The 22,648-nt window shown below is 42.0% G+C and overlaps 1 protein-coding gene across 1 annotated transcript in view; it reads right to left on the bottom strand.

Moving 5' to 3' along the window:
• Positions 1 to 2,638: 2,638 nt before the first annotated feature.
• The window catches only part of fndc3ba (fibronectin type III domain containing 3Ba), an 87,399-nt gene continuing 67,389 nt past the window's right edge, over positions 2,639 to 22,648 (bottom strand). The window contains exons 16-27 of the mRNA XM_070920349.1: positions 21,877 to 22,012; positions 20,514 to 20,585; positions 19,400 to 19,518; positions 19,055 to 19,160; positions 18,170 to 18,342; positions 17,364 to 17,477; positions 16,855 to 17,004; positions 14,945 to 15,225; positions 11,947 to 12,171; positions 6,281 to 6,447; positions 4,995 to 5,122; positions 2,639 to 2,977 (exon numbers count right to left, since the gene is read on the bottom strand). Coding sequence (XP_070776450.1) covers positions 2,666 to 2,977; positions 4,995 to 5,122; positions 6,281 to 6,447; positions 11,947 to 12,171; positions 14,945 to 15,225; positions 16,855 to 17,004; positions 17,364 to 17,477; positions 18,170 to 18,342; positions 19,055 to 19,160; positions 19,400 to 19,518; positions 20,514 to 20,585; positions 21,877 to 22,012 — 1,983 coding nt within the window. The 3' untranslated portion in view covers positions 2,639 to 2,665. The remainder of the gene's footprint in view (positions 2,978 to 4,994; positions 5,123 to 6,280; positions 6,448 to 11,946; positions 12,172 to 14,944; positions 15,226 to 16,854; positions 17,005 to 17,363; positions 17,478 to 18,169; positions 18,343 to 19,054; positions 19,161 to 19,399; positions 19,519 to 20,513; positions 20,586 to 21,876; positions 22,013 to 22,648) is intronic.

Raw genomic sequence — 22,648 nt, 5'->3', positions numbered from 1 at the left:
CAAGAACTGCTCGGCTGTGCACGGCCGAAACAGGAGATGAAAAAACAAAACATAAAGGCATTTGGTTACATGTTTGAAACGGCAATGATAACTGCAATGCATGGACTGATGAGCTACAGGTTCCCAACAGCTGTAAGAGAAATACTTAAAGGGTTACTGAGATAAGGAATGCTGGCCTTAATCATACAATCTAACATACATCCATTAAAAAAAAAAAAATTTAAAGAAAAAAAAACATGCTACAAGGAAAAAAATTAGTATATAACTACACTTGTCTCTTAATCTTTAAACAATAAATAAATGAAGATTGCACTGTAATTGGCATGTAAAGTACTGTATGCAAATATATAGTATAAATAAAACCTAGAAAAGAACTCTACCTTAACTTTCCCATCAACTTTGGCAAAGGTATTTTGAGCTAGTAAACCACTTTGCTTACTGACACATACAGGAGCAAGGCACAGCATAGACAGAGGACAAGATACAGCATCAAAAAAAGGATAAGAGGGGGGGAGGGAGGAAGACAGGAGAAACAGAGGAAGAGAGGCTATTATGACGACGATGATGACGACAGCGTGCAGATGACAGGATTAGATTTCCCCTCTGTAAGGCCTGATCCCTGAGGTACATTACAGGTTGCCAATCAGAGCTGAGCGGTGGGGCTAAACTACTGCCACCCCCCCACCCCCCTTTCCCACCCTATCCTTCTTCCCCCACACCCCACCTGACAAAAGTAGACATGTCACACATTGATCATGCAGGTCAGGGTGACTTCTTTGGATCATCAGGGCATGTATTGGGCTGTACCTTGGCTTTGTTTTTCGGGTTGGGATAAAGGGGTTCAGGCAGGAGGTTGAGGGGGGTGGGGGGTGTTACATGTGTCAGAATGCCCTGTTCTGTCAAAGGCTTGTTTGGTTAGTGAACATTAGTTCAAGTCCCCAGAGAACATGTCCGAGTGAGACCACAGACGTGCTACGGCTCTGATTACATGTCAATAAAGCACCTTTTAATAAAGAGACGGAGAATAGAAGGAGGGCGAGAGAGAGAGAGAGAGTAGTGCAGAAAGATGGGATGGATCGAAAGCAAAAGAGGAGCAGCCAGAGCAAAAGGTAATTACAGATGATTATGGGCATTATAGGGGAGAAAAAGAGGAGTCTTCAAATGTATTGATTCACAGACTAGGTGGAAGGAGAAAGTACAGCTTCAGCATTGCTCTGGCTGGCGGCTGGCTAAGTTTCAGGGGGGTAAAGCTCAAGCTAACTCCTAATGGCTTTCCTGGTTAACACACACAGCTCTGAGAAGGGCGGCTAGCTGGCAGGCTGTTAGCACCTCTGGGTCTGTGACGCTACGGGCATATCGCTACTAAAGCTACAGATAAATAGGCTGGAGCAATGGTACTTGAGATGGTAGAACGTGGAAGGACTGACAAGAGGGCCAATCAAATGCTCAGCCCAGCCCTTTCCTGGTAAGTTGCAGCCAATCGCGATCCCAGCCCGGCTTCCTAAATGCTAAAGCCAGTTTATGCCCAACATTCGAATACCTACAACGGTTCATATTCTGATCCAAGACCAGTGTTTAAGGGCTCCTTCAACCGAGCTGCTGAACTGACCTCAGAGCTGCTGTATGTGAGCACCTAGAGTCGACTCTTCCCCTTTCACACTGTAGTTCAGACCTTACATTGCCATCACTTATATTACATCACTTCTATAGCATCATAGATATTTGTTATAATTATACATATACATACATATATACGTATATATACATATATATTGTATATATATGATATATATATATATTTTGTGTATATATATTAGATTACTGGTTTTCCATTCTTTCGTAGATATAATAAAATCACAGGATAGCAGCATCTTACACCACACATGAATTGCATCACTTTGGTAGCTGAATGAGTGAATGATTGAATGTTAAAAGCTGAGCAGATATGCGTTTGGAGGAAATGTGTGTGTTTCTCACTGTCATTGCAAGAGTGTAATTGTGTGTGTGTGTGCATGTATGTGTAAGTAAATTTGCACTGTGTCTTTGTGTGAGAGCAGGTGCAGATTGCATGAACTGACCGACAGCCTGTAGAGTAATAGCAAACTGAATAATAGGATATGAACAGCTAAAGCTTTGAAGGCCTACATTGGAATATGGCTGAAATGGATAAAGACTGCAGCAAAAAAAAAAAAAAGAAGCAAATTACACATTGAAAAACAAAAAAAAAGTAAGGCAATGACCGTCAAGAAATATACACGTTCTCTAATCGAATATGTTTTTAAAAAGATACAAAATAAAAACATGCAAGTCAGTCTGAAGAGCAACTGCTTTGCTCACAGCTATTTTAAGGCTTGATTATCAGTTGTCTTTCCCAACCGAGGTACAGCTAAGACAAGGCTTCCCTCGACAGAAATCCTTAACAAATGAGACAGACAATGATATAAAGACAACAGAGACACAGAGAGAAATGAGACCAAACTGAGTGAAGGCAGAAGACAACAGGAACAAGGTGAGGAAAGCCAGAATTGATACTTTGACTAAAAAAAAAAAAAAAAAACATACATAGCCTTAGAAGTATATCTCAAGTGTTTGATTTGATTTCATTTGATTCTTTCATAGACTCTGTGATTTTGCTTTCTCTTTCTATCCTATAGTTAAAATTCCCTCACTTCATGAAGAAGTACTGTAGCAAGCAGGCGATGAGGATGGAGAAGCCCGCGAACACACAAACGATGAGGGCAGCGAAGCGCTCGTCGCTGGAGATCAGGCCCGCCCCTTTGCCCGTTTCCACGGCGCACAGCTCCACCGACGACGCCGTCTCCTGGCGACGCAGCGTGAACAAGGAGGAGGGGCTCAGTGGTCCGCACAGTTCCTGGCACGTATCCTGGCAACGGCGGCAGGCGCCCACGCGGAAACGATAGTCTGTGTTGCCCTGGAGACCAGAGATTTGGAACACGCCCTCCTCTCCCTTAAAAACCTGTGAGGGGAGAGAATAGATAGAAAGAACATTGTTTAACAGCCAGGTTGTAAAGACGTGTATAGTTTGTTTTTTTTCTCGTTAATGAGCACACATACATGTAAGGAAGAGATTTATTCTACAAAACACGATGCCAGTTGATTTTATTGAACGTGCGCTCATGAGTGAAATGAGTTGCGTCACAGTGGCATATGATTGCTTGTTGTCATGGTGTGGGCATGGTGTATGTCTCAGCAGGTGACCATTTACAATGGGAACTGGTTCATGTCAAATTATGAGCATACACATCAGGGAGGGCGTCATGGCCATACCACAGTAAGAACATCAGCCCCCTCCAGAGCGTTTTGAGTGATTCCTGTTTTATTACTGAACCAAACCTGAAAACAAACTGCATCTTGCAACGTGCAAGACCATGACGTTAACTCATCTTCCAGTGTACCCCACTTTTCCATTCAAGCTTCAGAATATACAAAAAACTTCACTTGAAAACCACTTCACTATAAAAAACTGAATATAATTTGAATAATAGTTTTAAAATAAAAAGTCAGAGGTTTGCATCCAGTGGCAGCCAGTGTGTCCTGTTGAAATGTCTTCACTCAGGCTTCTGTGTGCTCGACCATCGGCTGTCCTGGGACCTCTCTCTCTCTCCCCTGGCTGTCGGTGCCTCTGTCCAGGTGTTTTGGATGTGGATCTTTGTCCTCTAGCCTCTCCTCTTGTCTCTCTCTCCCTCTGTGAGTTTGTTCCTTTCTCCTATATGTGAATGGTGTGCTTGAACATTGCTTCTTGTGTATTTGTATAGTCCGTCCTCCAGGTCTCCATGCTGGAGAGGAGGGGTTGCGTGGCTCAGGTCCCATCTATTTGGCGGCACCCAGAAGTAGCTTGATGTCCACCTGGATCCATATTCTTCAGATATATTTGCAATCTACCTATAATTTTCTCCATACTGTAATTTTACAATGTTGGTCTATTCTGTACACACGACATCTATTGCATGTCTGTCCGTCCTCCCACCTCTGTTGCACTTCCAGAGGTTCCTTCCATCTTTTGGGAGATTTTTCCTTATTCGAATTGAGGGTCTAACGATAGAAGATGTCCTGTACAGATTGTAAAGCCCCTTGAGTGTGTGTTTCACAGAAAGGTGTATTGATTTTTAGTTTTAGCCTTCTGAATTTCCAGCGTCTCTTATTCATGAATGAAGTTGGCAAATGGCACAGTGCAGTACACACGGAGAGGGAGGCATACAAACATCTGAAAAGCAGCATCACCGATTTGTATTGACAGCTGATGTGTGTGATGTGAAAAGAGCCAATACGCATCACACAACCCCACGTACACACATAAACACACAACTGCGGTTTTGTCTGAGTATCAGCAATTCACTCCTCCAACCATTCAGTAATTCAATAACAGAGAGTGAAACAGCCCTGAAGACAAATGTCTTTTTGTCTGCAGTCTACTAGTTTGCTCATCGCTTCAACTGCCAGCCACCCAATCCCATATATCAAAGTGCAGCCCAAAAACTTTTTTCACTTGTTTGTGTGTTGTGATTCTCATTAAAGTCCTTCAATACCATTCAATAAATACTGCTGGCACTGCAGATTACCTTCAATTTCAGAATGCTGTATCTTGCCGTGCAGAGAAGACAAAGTGTGTGTGAAAGTAAGCGTGTCTGTGTGTGTGTGTGTGTGTGTGTGTGTGTGTGTGTGTGTGTGTGTGTGTGATTCATTCTTCTATGTGCAAATTTGTGTCTAGTTGTGTGGGCAGTTGAGAGCACTGTAATAACTTCCCAATCAATGCAAACTGAATTTTTCTGCTCCTCGGGGAGATTAGAAAATATCCTCCCAGTAGCCGCACACACTCCCACAAAAATAAGAATGAACCAAATAATTGAAGCTGGGCTCTGGACTACAGAGACACCGAAGCTCTCAAAACTATCCTCATATGACCTGTGTGTGTGTGTGTGTGTGTGTGTGTGTGTGTGTGTGTGTGTTCGTGTGTGTGTATGTGTGAGACCAACCTGTTTGTATTCTGACTCGCGTCCCACCAGCACCTGGAGCACGTAGCTCACCGGATCTCCTCTCATTGGTGGGATAGTCTCCCATGTGATCTCACACACGTTTCCCTCCAGCTGGTGCACTCTGGGAGCTGTTGGAATAAATGGCATCAAGACACGATTTCAATCACATGACAGGATTTCATACATGTGAGGTGTATTTTCTCCTGAAATGAATACACCCTTTACTATTGCACGAATGCATCTGGCAGGCTAAATAACAGTCATTTACAACCACCAATTTATTAGCTAATACTAACACCCATCTCCGTCCTACTAATGCTTCATATTAGCAGAAACGGTTGGCTGTTTAGACTAATTGTGTACAATAGGGACTGCAGATCAGCCCTGGATGTTAGCCGCAACAAAGATAATATTATTATATCATAATTATTCATGTGCAATAATTTTGTTTTTCAGTGTTGATATTTGTTTTGCATAGCAATAATATCCTTGGGGAATAATGTGACTGTACACTGGAAATAACAACATAACAACAATGATCCTATTCTGACTGCATTAATTGCTGTGCCAAGTACAGCATACATTTTACTAAACTCTAACCAGGGACCTTTTCATTGATCTGCTCTCTATTTTTCTGAATGAAAGCTGATTTGCAGAGAAGCTTTCAGAACAGTGCACATGCACTGCTAACATTTTTACAGCAGCTGTTTGTACCCTTGAGGCTGTTCCCCTTTATGGATATGTCAATGCTGTGCTGCACACTGACAGCCTCACAGTCATACCCATAATACTTTCCGGTTATATCACCTGAGAGGATACTCTTTACTGTGATTATTGTAGCTATAATAAGCCACCGCTTTTCAGTTTACAGCAAAGACCATATACTGGCAATAATTAAGCAAGGCTACAGTAAACACATCATCGGTAACAGCCAAACAGGCGGAAAGGTGTTGCGTAGCTAACTGAACCAACTGACAAAGCTAATGTTAGCTTGCTAATATATGACCCTTAAAAGTAAGAGTAAAAGAAGCAGATATATGTAATATGGACACTTGGAAAGATTTGAAATTCAATTCCGCAAAAATATCACAACAGAGCTGTTACCTCAAATGACTAAACGTCACACTAAATTACCAAATAACATAAACTAGGTTGGCATAATCTGATATTTCCCACTCATTCCAAACTGCATGAATACTAACTCTGAAAAACTGCAGCTGTGACATCATCCCTCCACTTTTCACCATGCACCAAAACTCAGACAAACTTTGCCTGGGTCGGTTTACCTTTGAGGGCAGGGGGTACAGACTTGGTGGTGCAGAAGGTGTGTGTGTCAGAGAAAGGACCCTCCCCAGCATCACTGATGGCCTGTATTCTGAAGCTGTAGCTGCTGGACTCAGTCAATCGCTGGACCTTGTAGGTGTGGCTGGGACCGCGGTAGATTGTCACAAACCTGGACAGAAAACACAATGAAGAGGAAGGGAGAGACGATGAATCACACATCTAGATAGAAATCTGTAAACGAGAATGAGGGGTGAAGAAGAGGACCAGTTTTGGGGACTGATTCAGGCCACGTTCAGGATTGGATTGATGCATTTTTCCTGGACTTTCAAGGACTCATCACAACAGGAATTACCTGTTAACTGGGTGCAGGACATTGGTGGCCTAACAATATAAAAAATAAATCAGTTTTTATGGAAACAAACTTCAAATACTTCAAATACTGGTCTGTGTTTGATCACTAAGTCTTGAGAAATAAGTAGTTGAGACCTTGAAAAGGAACAGGGATGCTGGCGGAAAGAAGAAGAGAGCGCATCTCAACAAGATAGTGGTGATTTATAAACACACAGTACGAATACTGACAGGCCATAGTCACAAATCTGATGAAAACGAGCACAAAAAAAAAGTTTCTGGCTGGCGAGATGGACAGATTGATTGACTGAAGGAGAGATGATTAATGAGCGAATGAGTGAGTCAGGGAGAAATGGGGATTTGAGCTGAAAAGGGGTTATTTATCTCCGCTATCAGCTTTTAAGCACAATATGGTAAAACTCTGAGCAAGGACGGAAGTTACGGGAGAGAGGGAAGACAAAGGTGACAGGGCAAGTGCGAAGATAGGAGGCAGTGATGGAGGAAGAAAGTCAGAGGAGGATATGAAGGAGAGGAGAAATAAAGGAGGAGGAAAAGAGAGGTGCCTGGTAATTACAAGAGTGGAGACAATGATGGAGGATCTGCTGTAAGAGGAAAGAGAAGAGAGAGCGAGGGAGAAAAAGGAGATGAGAGAGGTCATGGTTTAGTAGAAGGCTATAACTCCAGATGAGCTCTTTATGTAGCTGCACTACAGAGAAGTGATGTGTTTCTCTGGCTGATATATGACATTGTTAATCCTTTGCCTCACTGCCAGGCCTTACAGTTAACACACACACACACACACACACACACACACACATACCCAGTGCTGGTAGAATTAGTTCAGTGGTTGCAACGCATCCAGGTCTCCGCCTGGTTTACTCTCTGCTGATTCTCAGCTAACAACCACGTGGCCAAAAGAATAGCAATTTTCCATTATCACGAGTTTCCATCATCAAAACAATTAACACTCAGCAGAGCACGGACAATAAACACACACACACACCATTCATCACCAGGCCGCAGTTAATGAGATGAACTGCGCTCTTGGTCCAGAGCCGAACAGCCGACCAATTAACCACAACAAGGAGCAGAGGACAGAGAAAGAGAGGTTAGAAGCAGACATGGACGCGTTATTGTTCTGATAGTTGCTTTCTTTTCTGTACTTATTCATGGGAATTAATTCAGTTGAGTAAGATGTCTGCATCTTAAAACACTACTTTGATTGCACTAGTCCTTCATTTTAAAACACTGTTTCAAAGAGCCTGTCATCATTCATCCCACGGCAAAATTTATTTTGGCATAACATTATCGAACATCTTTGTTCTTGCATTTCCTTTTTCAAAAGCAGGGGGAACCTTGACAACTTTCCTGTAAATTCATGACTGTCAGACTCAATGGAGAAATCTGTTTTTTAAAACCATCATGTTTTTGGCAATGCACAGAAAGTTAACTAATAACTTAAATTTAACATATGCACGTTGCATACTATGACCAAAATAAATGTGTGTAGTTGTCATTAATAATGAAATCATCAAATTTGCACAACATAAAGTGTATACATGATCAGTTCCCATGTTTTTAAGCAATTATCGGCTGACATGGATGTATCATGCATCATGCTTGTTTTCATCATGCTGGCTGGCTGCGTGGAAAAACAAATGGCGAAAAAAAAAATGGCTGAGTGGAGAGATAAAGAGGCAACACTGGGTACATGAAAAGACGGATGAACTGAATTTAAGAAAGGCTGAGGAACAGAAAAGGGGATGGAAGATGGATGGATTATTCTTATGAATGCCAGCAAGTGCACCCGAGCTTCTTTGCACTGCATTGCCCGTGTTGCCATGGCGCCCTTATACTCCCAATACCCCTGCCAGAAGGGATTTTGGGTAATACAGATGAGGAGAAAGTGAAATGAGAAAATTCAAACACATTCAGCTTTTAAAGGACAGAGTGAAACAAGTGAAAATGAAAAAGCCATAAGCGAGGAAGGACAGAGCACGAGCAACAAGTCTGCATACAGTGAGATAGGAATGGAAGAAATGTGCCGTGGGACAAAGAGGGATGGAGAGGGAGAGGGAAGGAGAAAAAAAAAAAAAAAAAGGATTGTGAACCTGTGAAAACAACATTCTTTATCATCTTACACGCCCACAAAGATGTGGCAGGTGGATGGGAGAAAAACAAAGAGGGTGAGAGATGGGGTGAGAGGGAGAAAATGTAAGAAAGGGGGCACACATTTCTCCAGGGGTCCTCCAGAGGTGAAGTCACCTTTCTACCAATAAAATAAGATGAATAAATATGAATTAGATCAGCCAGAGACAAAGACAGCGAGAGACAGCGACAGACAGGTTCGGGGACAGCCAAAGTCAAAGACATAAATAGACGGTAATGCTATTTGGTTAAAAGATGACACTGATGGAATTTATTGGTAAAATCGGAAATTATGTTTGCAGAAATTGCAGCTGGCCATTCAATATGTTTGTTTACAAAGCCAAATATTTTCAAGATTCAATACTTCAAAATGCCCTTCCGATCTCCGGCGATACATTATGATTAGGAGTGGAGCATCTGGTTGGCATGGCGATTTCATCAATAATAACAATTCCTGCTAATTCATTCTAATAGAATGTGATGAGAAAGCCAAGGGGGGAGAGGGGGAGTGTGGGAGGAGGAGCCCTGTAAACCAGCTCAATCCATTCACCTGTAGATAACCCTCGGCATGGGCGCACGCACACACACACACACACACACACACACACACACACACACACACACACACAGAATTCAAGATATCATGATGATGCACCGCTAATGCAGCCGCTAATACACCTACACGTCCTGTCACAACCACCAGTAGCTGCAAGTAATGAATCCCAAGCAAAGGCAATTAGGTTGAATCAGTCAGGAATCACACGTCGTCATTATGGGGCGATTCAGTCAATTACAGAGTTTATGGGCAGCTTCCATGTAAATAGCAATTACCCTCAACTTTGGATGCTTCTATGAAACCTTCACCCTGATCTTAACGTATGTTATGTATGCATAAAATCTGGGATTTTATATTATGAAAAAAATGTCAGTTGCAATTTATTCTAAAAAAATCAAATATTTCCTTAATATAATTCATGAACTCTTTCCGACCCCATGAAAATGAAAATGTACGGACTGGGATTGCACATTTTAAATAATTTGCATATTCTGGTATAGATAAAATGAAGAACAATCAAACACCTCCTTGATAGAAAAAGATATTGTGCCCAGGAGGAACTGGCTAGTGAGATCCTACTCAAAATGTTCATGCACAGAAATGTGGAAAAACATCATCCCTGCTGAGAGGACAGCCAGCCTTAATTCACTCCCACATGGATCAACCACTCCTTAAAGTCTATTATCAGAGTGCAGGAAGAGACACGTGAAGAAAAAAAGGAATAACTATTGAGAAATAAGTGACCAATTTAAGGCTATTTTTGGACCAAACACAAAGCTACTGTGGGACACAAACAAACCCTGGCCCCCCTCTCCTCTGAAAAAAAAACACTCAAGCTGTTTCAGTATCAATCATTTTACCCAGAAAACATTTTAAGTGCAGACAAAAATTTGACATAAACGCGTTATTTATGTTTAGCTAAATACAGTGGCACTGATTGTGAATAACTGCAGATCATCATTGTCAGTTTCAACCTGCAAATGCTTTTCTTCAATTTACAGTAAATTACGCGTTTACCTAGCACTTGCTCACATACGCAGGTTAAAACAAATGCCGGGATTCTCAAAATACCATCTGATCTGAATATGGTGCATGCAGACATATGCATATACACACAAGTGCGTCCAAGCATGGTCACAGAGACACAAGCGCACACACAGACTAGCATACTGCCATACTGATCACTCTGCCCATTAAAAGAGGATAAATAAAACTCTCTAAACTGTGAAAGCTGTTTTCATTTGGCTTGCGGGGAGTGTGTTTGTGCCTACGTGCATGCCTCTGTGTTTGTGTTTGTGTGTGTCGGAGAGGTTAACAGATCACAGCCTGCCGGATAGGGCCCCATCTGTTGCCTGCTGCACTCTGGACCATTCCAGGGGTGCCAAGGTACCTGGGTGCCAACTTGATGCCAGCCAAGCCTTAATTCAAGCACTGATAGCCGGCCAACCAGAATGGTAGAGGGCTGGACGGAGGGAGAGAGCGAGACAACCTGACAGGTGGGCAGACAGACAGGCAGGCAGGCAGATAAAAGTGGCTCTTCACTGCCTTTTCAGTTTAGTATGTTTCCTACTTCCTCTTTGCTATTTCTGCTCGGATGTATTATAGGTTCCCAACAATAATGCCCTCCTTCCAACTGAGTGTTTAACTCAGCAGTCATGTTCTGCCTCTTTCCCGCCTCCTCAGTCTGCTAATTCTCTGTCTCCCTGTTTCTCTCTTTGTCTCTCCCGTCTGACCGGTCAGTTAAATGGAGGGTTGATTGTTGGAGGCTGCATCCCGGCTGGCTCCAGATGCCCTAAACGTGACTACTCACTGGTACATCTGGTTACTGCATGCACAGAAAAAAAGGTATTGACCTTCTGGGTCCTGATTTGCTGCATTAAGTAGGTGTGGGGTTGCGGAGTTTGAGAACTGTGGTGCGCAGGGTAGCCAAGAGGTTTAGAGAGCACGTCCTCTGGGGAACATCACAGTTTCAATCCCTGGTCATATACTATATATACCCACAAATCTTGTATTGTCTCTACAGAAGTGTGTATAGTGTTGATGAGCGCCTCTTTTGGCCAAAAACGTCAAAAACACATTTTTTTTTTTTAGAACAATTAATATTTATGTAAAATATGGCTGTTGCTTCTTCTATTAACAGTAAACTATGTAAGTTGGGACTTAATGCAATAAAGAATTAGGTGGAATTGCCTCATGAGAATATGAACATATTGATTGAGTCCAAATGAATTATTCTAAGAAAACTGAATGAGGAACACAGTTCGCTGCATTCATTTAATTATTTTGACATTAATTAGATTATTTCCTTGTGATTTTTCATGCATTTGATACATTTTGATTAATATTGAAAATAATATCATATTAATATCGATATTGATTTCAACCATACAGCTTGTTTACTCGGCTTACTCCATGTTGCGTAAGGTTTTAATTGTGAGCTGATATTGTGATACGTACATGTAAATATGTATGTTTTGGATGATTGACATTTTACATTTTCTTTTCCCTGCACACGTGGTCTGGACCACAGTAAGCTGGACTCCATCTCAGTCTAGACCATGCGGTAAACAATTAGCTGTGTACATTAGTGTGTGTGTGTGTGTGTGTGTACTCCACCTGTGGTTCTTGTCCTCCATCTGTAGTGTGTAGACCATATCATCGGCAAGCAGGGCACGAGTGTGCGTGTTGCTGGCATTCTCGCCCCACTTCAGCTTCAGGCTCTGAGGGCCAGCCGCCGAGCACTCGAGAGGGGGCGGGGCCGGAGGGAGGGGGCGTGTCCTCGCCAGCAGGGGTGGACTCAAGGGACTGGAGCCGATGGCATTCACCGCCTGGATCTGTACACTGCAAGCCATAAAGAGAGGGAAAGACAGATTGCATGCGATTGGTTTATTATTAATGTCTAGAAATGGTGTCAGTGCCATATATATTTAAACATATGTCAGACTTGTTGGCCCACTTTCCCCCTGTATTTACAGTACAGTAGGTACAGAAATCAAATCACTGCTGCACAGTGTTTTTATAAGATTTGCTTTTTATTTTCCAAGCAACAGAAAGCAATTTCTTTCTTTTTGTCCAACTTGATTAATGTTTATCTTCCTCAAAAAGCCCATCTAGAGATAGTAACAACAATAGACCAGCTTCAGTGGGTTCTGTTGTCTTCCTTCAACATTGTATACTCATATTATAAAAGATATCAATATATATACGTGAACACACCAGAGGACATACGGATCTACTGCTAATTAAAAAGAACTTGCAGAAATGGATTTTTGTTTTTCAAACCCACCTGCTTCCTTTTTTCTAAGAATCCCCCGCCCCTCCACAACCCCTTTTCTATCAATGTCTGATCAGCTGATTAGCATCCAGATCAGAGGCCCTCGGCTCGAGAGCATCTACCTTCTGACATTTAATTGCTGATTCTCTCAAACTGTAACCTTTCAATATAATTCATGCAGCTGAGTGAAGACAGAGGAGAAAGGCCAATGTTCACCCTTCAACTGGGTAATTAAGCATAAAGATAAAAGATGATAGAGATAGAGAAGAAGGAAGAGAATGAAAGATATGGAAGCTTAGCTTTTGATGATGAGGGATTACGTTTACTTATGTAGGGATTTACATTTCAAAGTTCAGAATAGGTGCAGCTTTTGTTTCACAGCATTTTGTTTCATCATGAAGTGAAGAAAACTAAGGGAAGAGAAGAAACATTTTTGGGAATAAAAGTTGGTACATCAGGCTTGAGGTAACCATGTCTCCTGCTGAGCAAAACGCTGAACCCCCTACCTAGTCACTCATCATGTGATCGGCTTAATGACAACAAGCCAAATGACTAAAATGTAAATACAAAGGCTATTTTTCAAGTGGGAAACAAGGTGCATAATTGTACCTTCCTGCAAATGCATCTATTTTAGTGACAGGTTTTTCTACAAAAGACAACGTGAGTAGCTAATGCGACTGTAAACACACAGCACACCGTCTCCTTTAATTACTTAAATAATTTAGATTTTCAGTTTAAGAGTGCACTTTCTCAGCACTGCAGCTTTAGTGAATCTGTATTCGGTGATGTGCGTCTGTGTGGCAATTATCCTCTTAAGGTGTCTCTCCTGACTTAAATACCTTTCAACATTATTAATGGTAACAACAGTATTCAGCGAAGACGCATACGCATGGCTGCGAAACCATGTATTTGAAAAAAAACCTCTGCTGCTCTTCTTAAAATAAACGTTCTGCACAATCTTTGGAGACCTAAAGGAAATGAAGCCTTCAATGAACACATGAAACGTAATTAGAAGGTACATTAAAAAGTAAAAATCATTATTTAGTTGGTGCAAGTGGTTTAGGCATATTATTAAGATGTTTTTAATATATAAAATGTAAAAAGAATGAGATTAAATTACTATTTTTCTATTGAACATAAAACTATTGTTACTAAGGACAGCATGGACAGGAAGAGAAAAAACACCTGAAGTCTAAACATTATTTATAAACAATAATCTCAGAATAAACCTACACTAAAACACACGCAGTCCCACTGCTGACAGAACAGACAACATTTACTGCAGTCCATCACAAAGCCATACACACAAATACATTATGAATAATATTATTTGAAGGGCTCCACTGCTGTAAATAACAACCAGAATTACCGTCATTGGCACGCACAAAAACTCCCACAGGCACACTTTCTCTCTCACACACACACACCCGCATACATGTGCACAAGCACACACGTGCACAGTGGTTTGCCTCAGTGGCGGCTATTATGCAAGAGAGCAGAGTGACATCGGGACAAAAACAACCTCTGAATGAAAACAATGGTGTGTGTTCAATCAGCCTCTTCACATGTCCCCCTACCTTCCCCCCTCTCCTTTTCCCCCCTCAATTCAAAGAACTCACTACACAATCACTTGCATGCACACAAACACACACACACACACACACACATAATCTAATCACAGAATTGCTTACAGATGCATAACAAAAGTAGTTGGTGATTCAGATTACTGACTAGTTGTTTACTGCAGCTTGAGGTGCAACAGGGTCTGACATCACTGCTGATGCCAACATCATACAGGCTATCCCTAGCTGCTGATGCTACTGCTGCTGCTGCTACTACTACTACTACTACTACTACTACTACTACTACTACTACTACATAGTACATACTATGCATGTACCTGTACCTTCAAATTCATATTGCTGTATAATTTATTTAAATGTTTGATGAAAATTGGTGTTTGGTTGAGAGCAGCTAGCAGGCTGCCAGAGTGCCGGTGTTACACCGTAGAGAACCAGAGACCAGAGTAAACAAACTTAGCCTACATGTCATGGGCAGACAGCTGTTGTTAGTGGTACTGAAGAGTAGGGACCACAGCAGCATCTAACCAGACCCAAGTGACATTAGCAAGTGCGTTACTGTCCGTCAAATTAATGCAAACTAGGGGGCGCCATCATGAAACCAAAAAATATAAAACATAAATTTACATTTACAGTGCAGCTGTAGCAGACAAAAAAACGTTGGAGTTTCATTTAATCATTGTTTTGGTTCTACGGCCCACAACTTTACACTACCAGCACCAAACCTTACATTCACCAGTCTGCTAATTTATGTCAGTACCTGTATTCGCTGTCTGGTTGCAGGTCTGTGACCAGGTGACTTGTCCCTGATTCCACAGTGATGGTTTGGTCGTCCAGGGTGATGACGTAGGAGGTGACCTCCGCCCCATTGCTGTTTGGCTCGTCCCACTTCAGGAGGAGGCAGGTAGACGGGGAGTGACCTGACTCCGAGGAGGTCGGGAGGTCCAGGAGGGTGAGGGAGGAGACCGGGTCGGGATTTGTCGCCGGGGTCCGGAAACTCACCTGCTCGCTGTAAGGACCAGCACCAGCCTGATTCACCGCCTAAGTTGGACACAAAAACACAGAGAAGGTGAGAGAGAGAGAGAGAGAGAGAGAGAGAGATGGAGGAGTTGAGGGAAGGGATGGAGGGATTTGAGGATAGAGAAGAGGTGAAAAGACGGATAAAAAAGGAGGATGAGTGGAAAGACAAAGACCAAGACAGACAAATGAAGGTTAACAGTGAAAATGGAAAGAGACAAAGGTGAAATGAATTGGCAGGAGAAAGAGTGACACAGACGGAAAAGAAAAAGTGAAATAGAGGGGAGAAGACATGAAGAATGAAAAAAGACAAGAAAACCAGCAGAGGGAGATGAATTCAAATTAGTTGTGAAAGAACATTAGTCTATTTCTTGTGCTGTGTAACACACATTTATATTCACCTCAAGTATCCTCTATAAAATAGCCTACTTTATTGCCTCACACAAACTCGGCAAGGAGGAAATCAGGACAAAATATACCAGATTTTTTTGTGCTTGATTTCGAAAGCTTGAACAAAAATACAAATATTACCAAATGTCTACATTGTTCTTTGCATTTCTTTAATTTGCAAGCAAAATGGGCACTTTGCAGCTGTTAAACGTAACAACCAAGATAAAAGAAGCCATCTGCGAGGAGTGATGGATTTATTGTAATTGTCAAAAACATACAGCACTTCCAAGACGTACTGTAGGCAATTTCCAAGAACAGCCCAGCAACAATAACGTGAGGGGACATCAAAGGGTAGAAGGAGTGATTTGCAGTGTACTTACAGAAAAGTCTTGACTTACTACTTTATCTTGGCAGTAAACTATCTACATACTTTGAGGGTCAGACAAGAAAATTTATATTTCAGTAGTATTTCTGATTTATCTTCAGGTGTCAAATATGTTTTAGTGAAGCTTGAAAAACATAAAGAAATGTGAGTATCTGGCTATTTGAAACAATGCTACAGCAGGTGAACCTGCTCCGGTTCATATAAGGAGGCAAAGAGAGTTCAACCAAGTCCATGCCTCTTGTGTGGTGTGTTCTTGCAGTCCTCCTAAGAGGCACATCTGTCCTGTTATTACACATGTGAGCACACACTACCGATGCACACAAAGACAAATCACGTTTACACACACAAAAGCATTGATTAGGACATTATGATGACCTTGTGCTGTCCTCTACACTATAAATGAGCCCATAAAGAAGTGAGCCATAAAACATGCTGTTATTGGATTCATAGCTTTAGAGGGTACATGAGGAGACTGAGAGTGTGTGTGTGTGTGTGTGTGTGTGTTACACAAATACACAGAGAAAAAAAGCATTTATTTATGCACCAGATTAAGAGTCAGAACACAAATCATCATCAACCTTTTACCGCTCTCTGTCTGTTTGTGTTTCTTGCTTTTGAAGCTCCCTTGGCTGATGTGTGTACATAACTGTTGTGTATTTGTCTGCGTGTGTCCTGACTGAGTCTCGCAACTGCGCTCATGTGTGTGTGTTTTCGCATGCGTCTGTGTTTCTGGATGTCTGCGTTCATGTACTGCTTAGTTTAGGTGCTTTCTTATTTCCTGTGAGCAAACATTTCTGTGTGACTGCGCACATATGTAGCATCTACAAGAGGGTGTAAATAGGTCGGTTTGAGTGTATGTTTGTGTGTGTGTGTGTTACCTGTAGCCTGCAGCAGTAATCTGTGGCAGGCGTCAGGTCTGACAGTTCACACTGTGTGGCAGATCCGCAGTAGATGAGCTCCATGGGTTCGTCTTCCCTCGCCCACTCCAAACGGTACTCAGAGATGTCTGTACCCGAACCCTCAGGACTCTGCAACGCACCAAAATGGGAAATTAAAAATGACTGCCGTATATCAGGAAATATAGTGCCACATTTAAAGCTGGCCGAAGGGAAATGGGGGTTAGACTTTCTTTCAATTTGAATACATCATCCAGGGTAGTTGGATTGCTATGAACAACACAGACTCCAGGGTCTACTTGTCCACAACAGCCCAAGCAAACAAATTTAAAGAGGCAGGATTTTAGGTCAGTAGAAACAGAAAAAGGGAGGTTGGACAGCTTTAAGAAATGTGGCCTCTTTCTGTCTGTTTGTCTGTCTTGTGCTTTCTTTGCTCATAAAACTGGCTATTTCCTTTGATAAATACAGGAGCATATCTGCGCTTGTCTCACCTCCCAGTTGAGCGTTACGCAGGTGTTGCTGGTGAGAGTGATGAGTGGCGCCCCGCACTGGCCAGGAGGACCCGCCGCAGTCGTCACCTCTGTTGGCTCAGAGTACGCTCCGAACTAGAAGAGAGGAAGGGACACCACACTCAGGATGAGACATGTGTTTGACCTGACTCAAGCGGAGGAGGCAGCACAAATCACACTGGGTTGTCTGTCTGTGTGTGTGTGTGTGTGTGTGTGTGTGTGTGTGTGTACACATGTGAGTCTTTTTGTACGAGCACCAGCGCTGTTTTTTTCCCCCTGTGTCCTCTGCATGTGTTCACTGCTCTTCCTAAGTGTGTGTGCTGCGTTTGTGCCTGCACTTGATCAGCCAGTCTGGGTGCTGGTTCACTCTTGAGTGCGTGGATGATCAAACCAATCAGATGTTAGCTTCAGACTGTGGAACACTTCTGCATCCAAACTTGGCTGTTGTTAGTCTGTCTGGGACACTCTGACCTAATAGATACTCGCCTTTTGTAATTTGTGTCTAGGTGTGTCTGTGTGTGTGGATTTATTGTTGTGTGGAGCACATCAAGAGGCTCCACAGATCATGTGCCGAGTAGATTTCATGGCCATAAGAGCCATTAAACACAGAATTTCATGCTTGTTAAGCGAAAAATAAGAATTACTTTTATACATTTTTAATAGCTTACTTGTTAAGATGCATGACTCAAACTAATTTTCGTGGTTTTTATTGGTCTTGCCTGGAGAATTGATTGCTTTTTTATTATGATTGATCATATTCCGGCTTTGTGTGCATTTGAATGTCTCACCCCAGCCTCGTTGGCAGCCCGCAGTCGGAGGCTGTATGTGGCACCGGGTAGCAGACTACTAACGGTGCATTGCAGCTCTGACCCGTGGTAGACCTCTGCTGGCTTAGTGTCCCCCTCACTCATCTCCAGACTGAACACACACTCCTCACACACTCCCTCAGAGACAGGGGGGTCTATGGGGCCACAGAGAGAGAGAGAGAGAGAGAGAGAGCAATTAAAATCAAATCAGATGACATGTAAAGTCATGTGCGATGGAAAGACACAACCTATATGATGATATGATATCTTTTGCACATAAACTTTAAAAGATGTACTCAATACTATGTTTGGTTTTAGATGTCATGTGTTTACGGATCAGTTCATCAGGTGCATTTCTAAATCCCTTCCAAGGGATTCTTTCTTCCACCAGCTGCCACCTGCTTCGCTTTGGTTGCAATATGGTTAAAGTAATAAATGATGGAGACAGTGGGGAAAACCCTCCAATACATTATGTCTGACCTTCAGCTCAAGCCAGTAATTGTGGAAGCGCTGCCTGAATGTGAGGTGATTACGGCTGCTGCCAGCAGTATTAAACTGGTTAAAACAAGAACTTCCTCAGCGCTTCAGCCTGGGAGACTTTCGCCTGCCAACAGATAACCGTACTAATCTGCAATAATGGGCCGACATTAGGAGAGTCAAGTCAGATATGAGGCTAGGTTAGGCATTTAATGGGCTAAATTAGGGCTCAATTAGGCTGAAACATGGTGGACTAAGGTTACATTAGAGTTGGCCAGGGAAACATATTAAGCAGCCAGAGGGTGATTTAGCCGCTTTATGTAAGAAAAAAATTCAAATACATTCTGATAAATAAAACTTAACACAGTGTACGTGTATGTCTGCACTCACCCCATTCTAACTGCACTTCCTTGTGTTTGGCTTTACCCACAATCCTTGGCGGCTGGCAAGGTCCTGGTGGGATGCTTAATGTACGGACCGGAACACTAACAGTGCACTTCAGGAGCAGTCATGAACGCAGGAAAGCAAAACAAAAGAGAAGGAACTACAGTTAGAGATCAGTTTGATTGCTGGAAATGTTAATTATACTTGATTATGTGAGTGCAGATATGTAGATTTTCCCACATTTTTCTACATGAGCAACACTGATGCATCACTGTTGTCCCACTGAAATGTTTGTGAAAAAGTTACTGCTCTGAAGTTTTTTTTGTATGCGTGTGTGTGTTTGTGTCTTACCGGGCTGTGTCCTCCGGTGGTGATGCTACACACACGTAGGCGGTAGAAGGTCCCAGGTGTCAGGCGCTCACACACACATTCTATTGCTGGACCACTGTACGCTACCTCCCACTGGCTCGCTGCACACACACACACACACACACACAAAAACACAATTACACAACTGACTGCATACATGTTTGCTGCAGTCGACCTCCTCATTTTCCCAGAAACAAAATCCCATTGGCCTGATCAATGCCCGCACACCACTTTATGTTGCTGCTTTTGTCCTGTTGATGGATTGTGAAGGCCTGTGAAATGAATTATTCCATCTGTAAAGCAGCACTTGTGTTCTATGTAACGCATACACTTGAGTTATTTACATACTCAGCAGTTGTCATGTACTCCCTTGCACCAGTCCTTAACATTGGAATCAGAATCTGATGACAGGGATGTTTGGTCACTGTCAATCAAATCTGTTCGAATCATACCCGAACAGGCCTGATTTTTTTTGCAGACAATCAAACCAGGAAGTGAATTAACCAATTACATAAATTTAGCCAAATTAGACCAATCCACTGGACTTGATGTGTTTTTTTTACTGATATTTTGTCAATTTTGCTTCACCGATTTGATGCTTGTGCACAAAGCAGCTCCCATGAAAAAAATGATCTCATTATCAATGAAAGAAGAACATGAGCTTTTGATATTCTATTCTTCTGTTCTTTGGTATTCAACGCTAGTCTCTAATAAACAAACAATTTCTTTGATATGATTGAATGAATACAGACTCAAGAAATGACTCTTTTCTCTCCCTGCTATATGGACTGAAAGAAACAAGGGAACATTTGGTTTCCTGGAGCGCATATCTGAGGAAATCTAAACAACGTTGTGCGCTAAATTGATGCTAACAAAGAATGAATTATGTCCGCTATTCTTCTTAGAAGAGTAAGTGAGGGAATTGGACGCATAGAGAGAACGAGCACAGGAGAGACAGGACGGTTGGTACATTTTGAGCTTTGTTTTAAAGGATAATGGACTTAGAACAAGCACTCAAATTAGTTGAATGTGTGGTATGGATAAATGATAAACGGATGGAGGGATGGAAGCATGGACAGATAGATGTAAGTCGTACCTTCAGAGCATCCCTCTGAGATCTCTAGCAGGTACGTAAGAGCCTCTGAGCCCCCGTTGTCCTGGGGAGGATCTGTTGGGGAAATACATGGATTCATTTTAGTTTGGGTTAACATCACACAAAAAATACCATGAGCTGGATAACAACTTAGATGTAAAACTACAAATTTCCAACATGACCTTTAAGGCCTCAGGACAAGTTGTCATATGACTAAAAATGAGCCGGTATCAGCACTAAATCTACACAAGACTGACATAACACACATTCATAGTCATCAGTTGGAACTTTTCATGACATTTAGCATCCTCATCAATCCCAAAGACAATGTACAACAACTCATAAACTGTCAAAAATGATGATTCCCACAGGGCTCAGTTATCAAACTGCTGCCAAATGTTTCAGTAGCAAGGAAGCTGCTAAGTTTTCTTTATTCTATATTTTAAATAAACTTTTCAGACATTGTTCAAAATAATACACTATTGGGAACACCCTATTTGGCTGTGCCTCATCTCATACTTATTGTATCAGCGTTGTTGCCATTATTGCAGTTAAACACAATCTTGGGTACTACTGTTTTAATAAATAAGTACCAAAAGCAAAAATACAACCCATAATGAGTGTGCAGCTATATCACTTTGAAATGGTCAAGCTGATACTAACTACATAATAAAGACAATTATTTAGCACAAATTTGTTAGTTGTATTAAGAGTCAAATCAATGATCTGAATGGTGATCGAGAGACATACAGTGAGATCTGTGCCATGTTTATAACATTTGAGAAAGGACAGGCTGCCCTGACTCCTGCAGTACTAATGCAGGACAGATGGATGATGGTCGACATGATGGCTTTTATGGCTGCTACCTCAGTTTCATTATAACACCCAAGAGGCAGCAGTCTGTCAAAGATTTCCTACCTTTCACCAATGCTTTTCTTCTGCAACATGCTCTGATAGATTTTTCTCTGAGTTTGTTTTTTTTAAGTGTCTATCACCACTCAAAACAAAACAAAACCCAACAAATTATCTTATCTCAAGATAGTTAGTTTCTCAGCCACATCAGCAATCTACCAAGTGACTACAACACATTATTAGGAATGATGGTTAAACTAGTCCACGAATGGAAAAAAAAGCCATTTTCTTTTGAATGCAGATGTATGTTAGAATGTGAAAATGATGGATTTTGTGAGTGGGTAATGTATGATCAATCAACACTCATGAATGTTTACATTTGAATTCCACTTTTGGTGAACATGTGTGCTTTTCCACTTGCATCTTGAAAGTGTTGTTCGTGTGTCATGAATATTGTCCATCTCTGTGTCGGTATGTAGTACATGTGCATGTATGTGCGGGTGTGTATCTTTACCCCATGTGACAGTAAATCCATATGGCGTCGCTGCGGTGACACAGGGTGTAGATGGAGGGCCTGGTTTGTCTGGATTGGTGGTGCACACCAACACTTCACTGGGACTGCTCTTTCCCTCCATGTTCGATGCTATGAGCTGCGGGAGGGAATGGAGGGTTAAAGAAAATGAAAGGGAGAAAGAGAAAGAAAAGGAGAGAGAAGGACAGGATGCATTGGAAGGATGGCATAAAGCATAAAGGAGGGAAATGAGAAATGGAGGAAAGAACATTGTAAAAGCAAAAACAAAATGAGTAAAGATGGAGTGTACATTGGTTGGATGAGAGAAGGGAAGGTATAGAGAAATCTATCAAGAAGTAAAGGAACCATCCTGATTAATAGGAGCCATTACTCTCTGCTCCTTCATCTGTGTTTCTCCTGGCTCCTCTGCCTTCATTTCTCTTAACTTTACTCCCTCCATTACCCCATCCAATGGACAATCAATCTGCTTTGTTCCCAGATGTTCACAGCGGATGAACATCACAAAGAACACAGAGGTGTCTCTTTGTGTGTGAGCATGTGTGTGTTTCTGTCTTAAAACATCTCCCGCCTCATCTGACAGTGTGAGGACATGTACACGTGTGTGTGAGAGTATATGTAAGGTGTTATTCAAGATGATTGCGCCATAATACGCTGTTGATAACAGACAAAGACAGGAGTACCTGTTTTAACACACGTGCAAACACACTTACAGAGATCTACTGCGGGTACATTTTGTTTCACAATGTCCTCACAT

Source organism: Enoplosus armatus, chromosome 15, assembly GCF_043641665.1.
Source record: "Enoplosus armatus isolate fEnoArm2 chromosome 15, fEnoArm2.hap1, whole genome shotgun sequence".
NCBI classification, from domain to species: domain Eukaryota; kingdom Metazoa; phylum Chordata; class Actinopteri; order Centrarchiformes; family Enoplosidae; genus Enoplosus; species Enoplosus armatus.
This window is presented reverse-complemented; position numbering and strand designations above follow the sequence as displayed.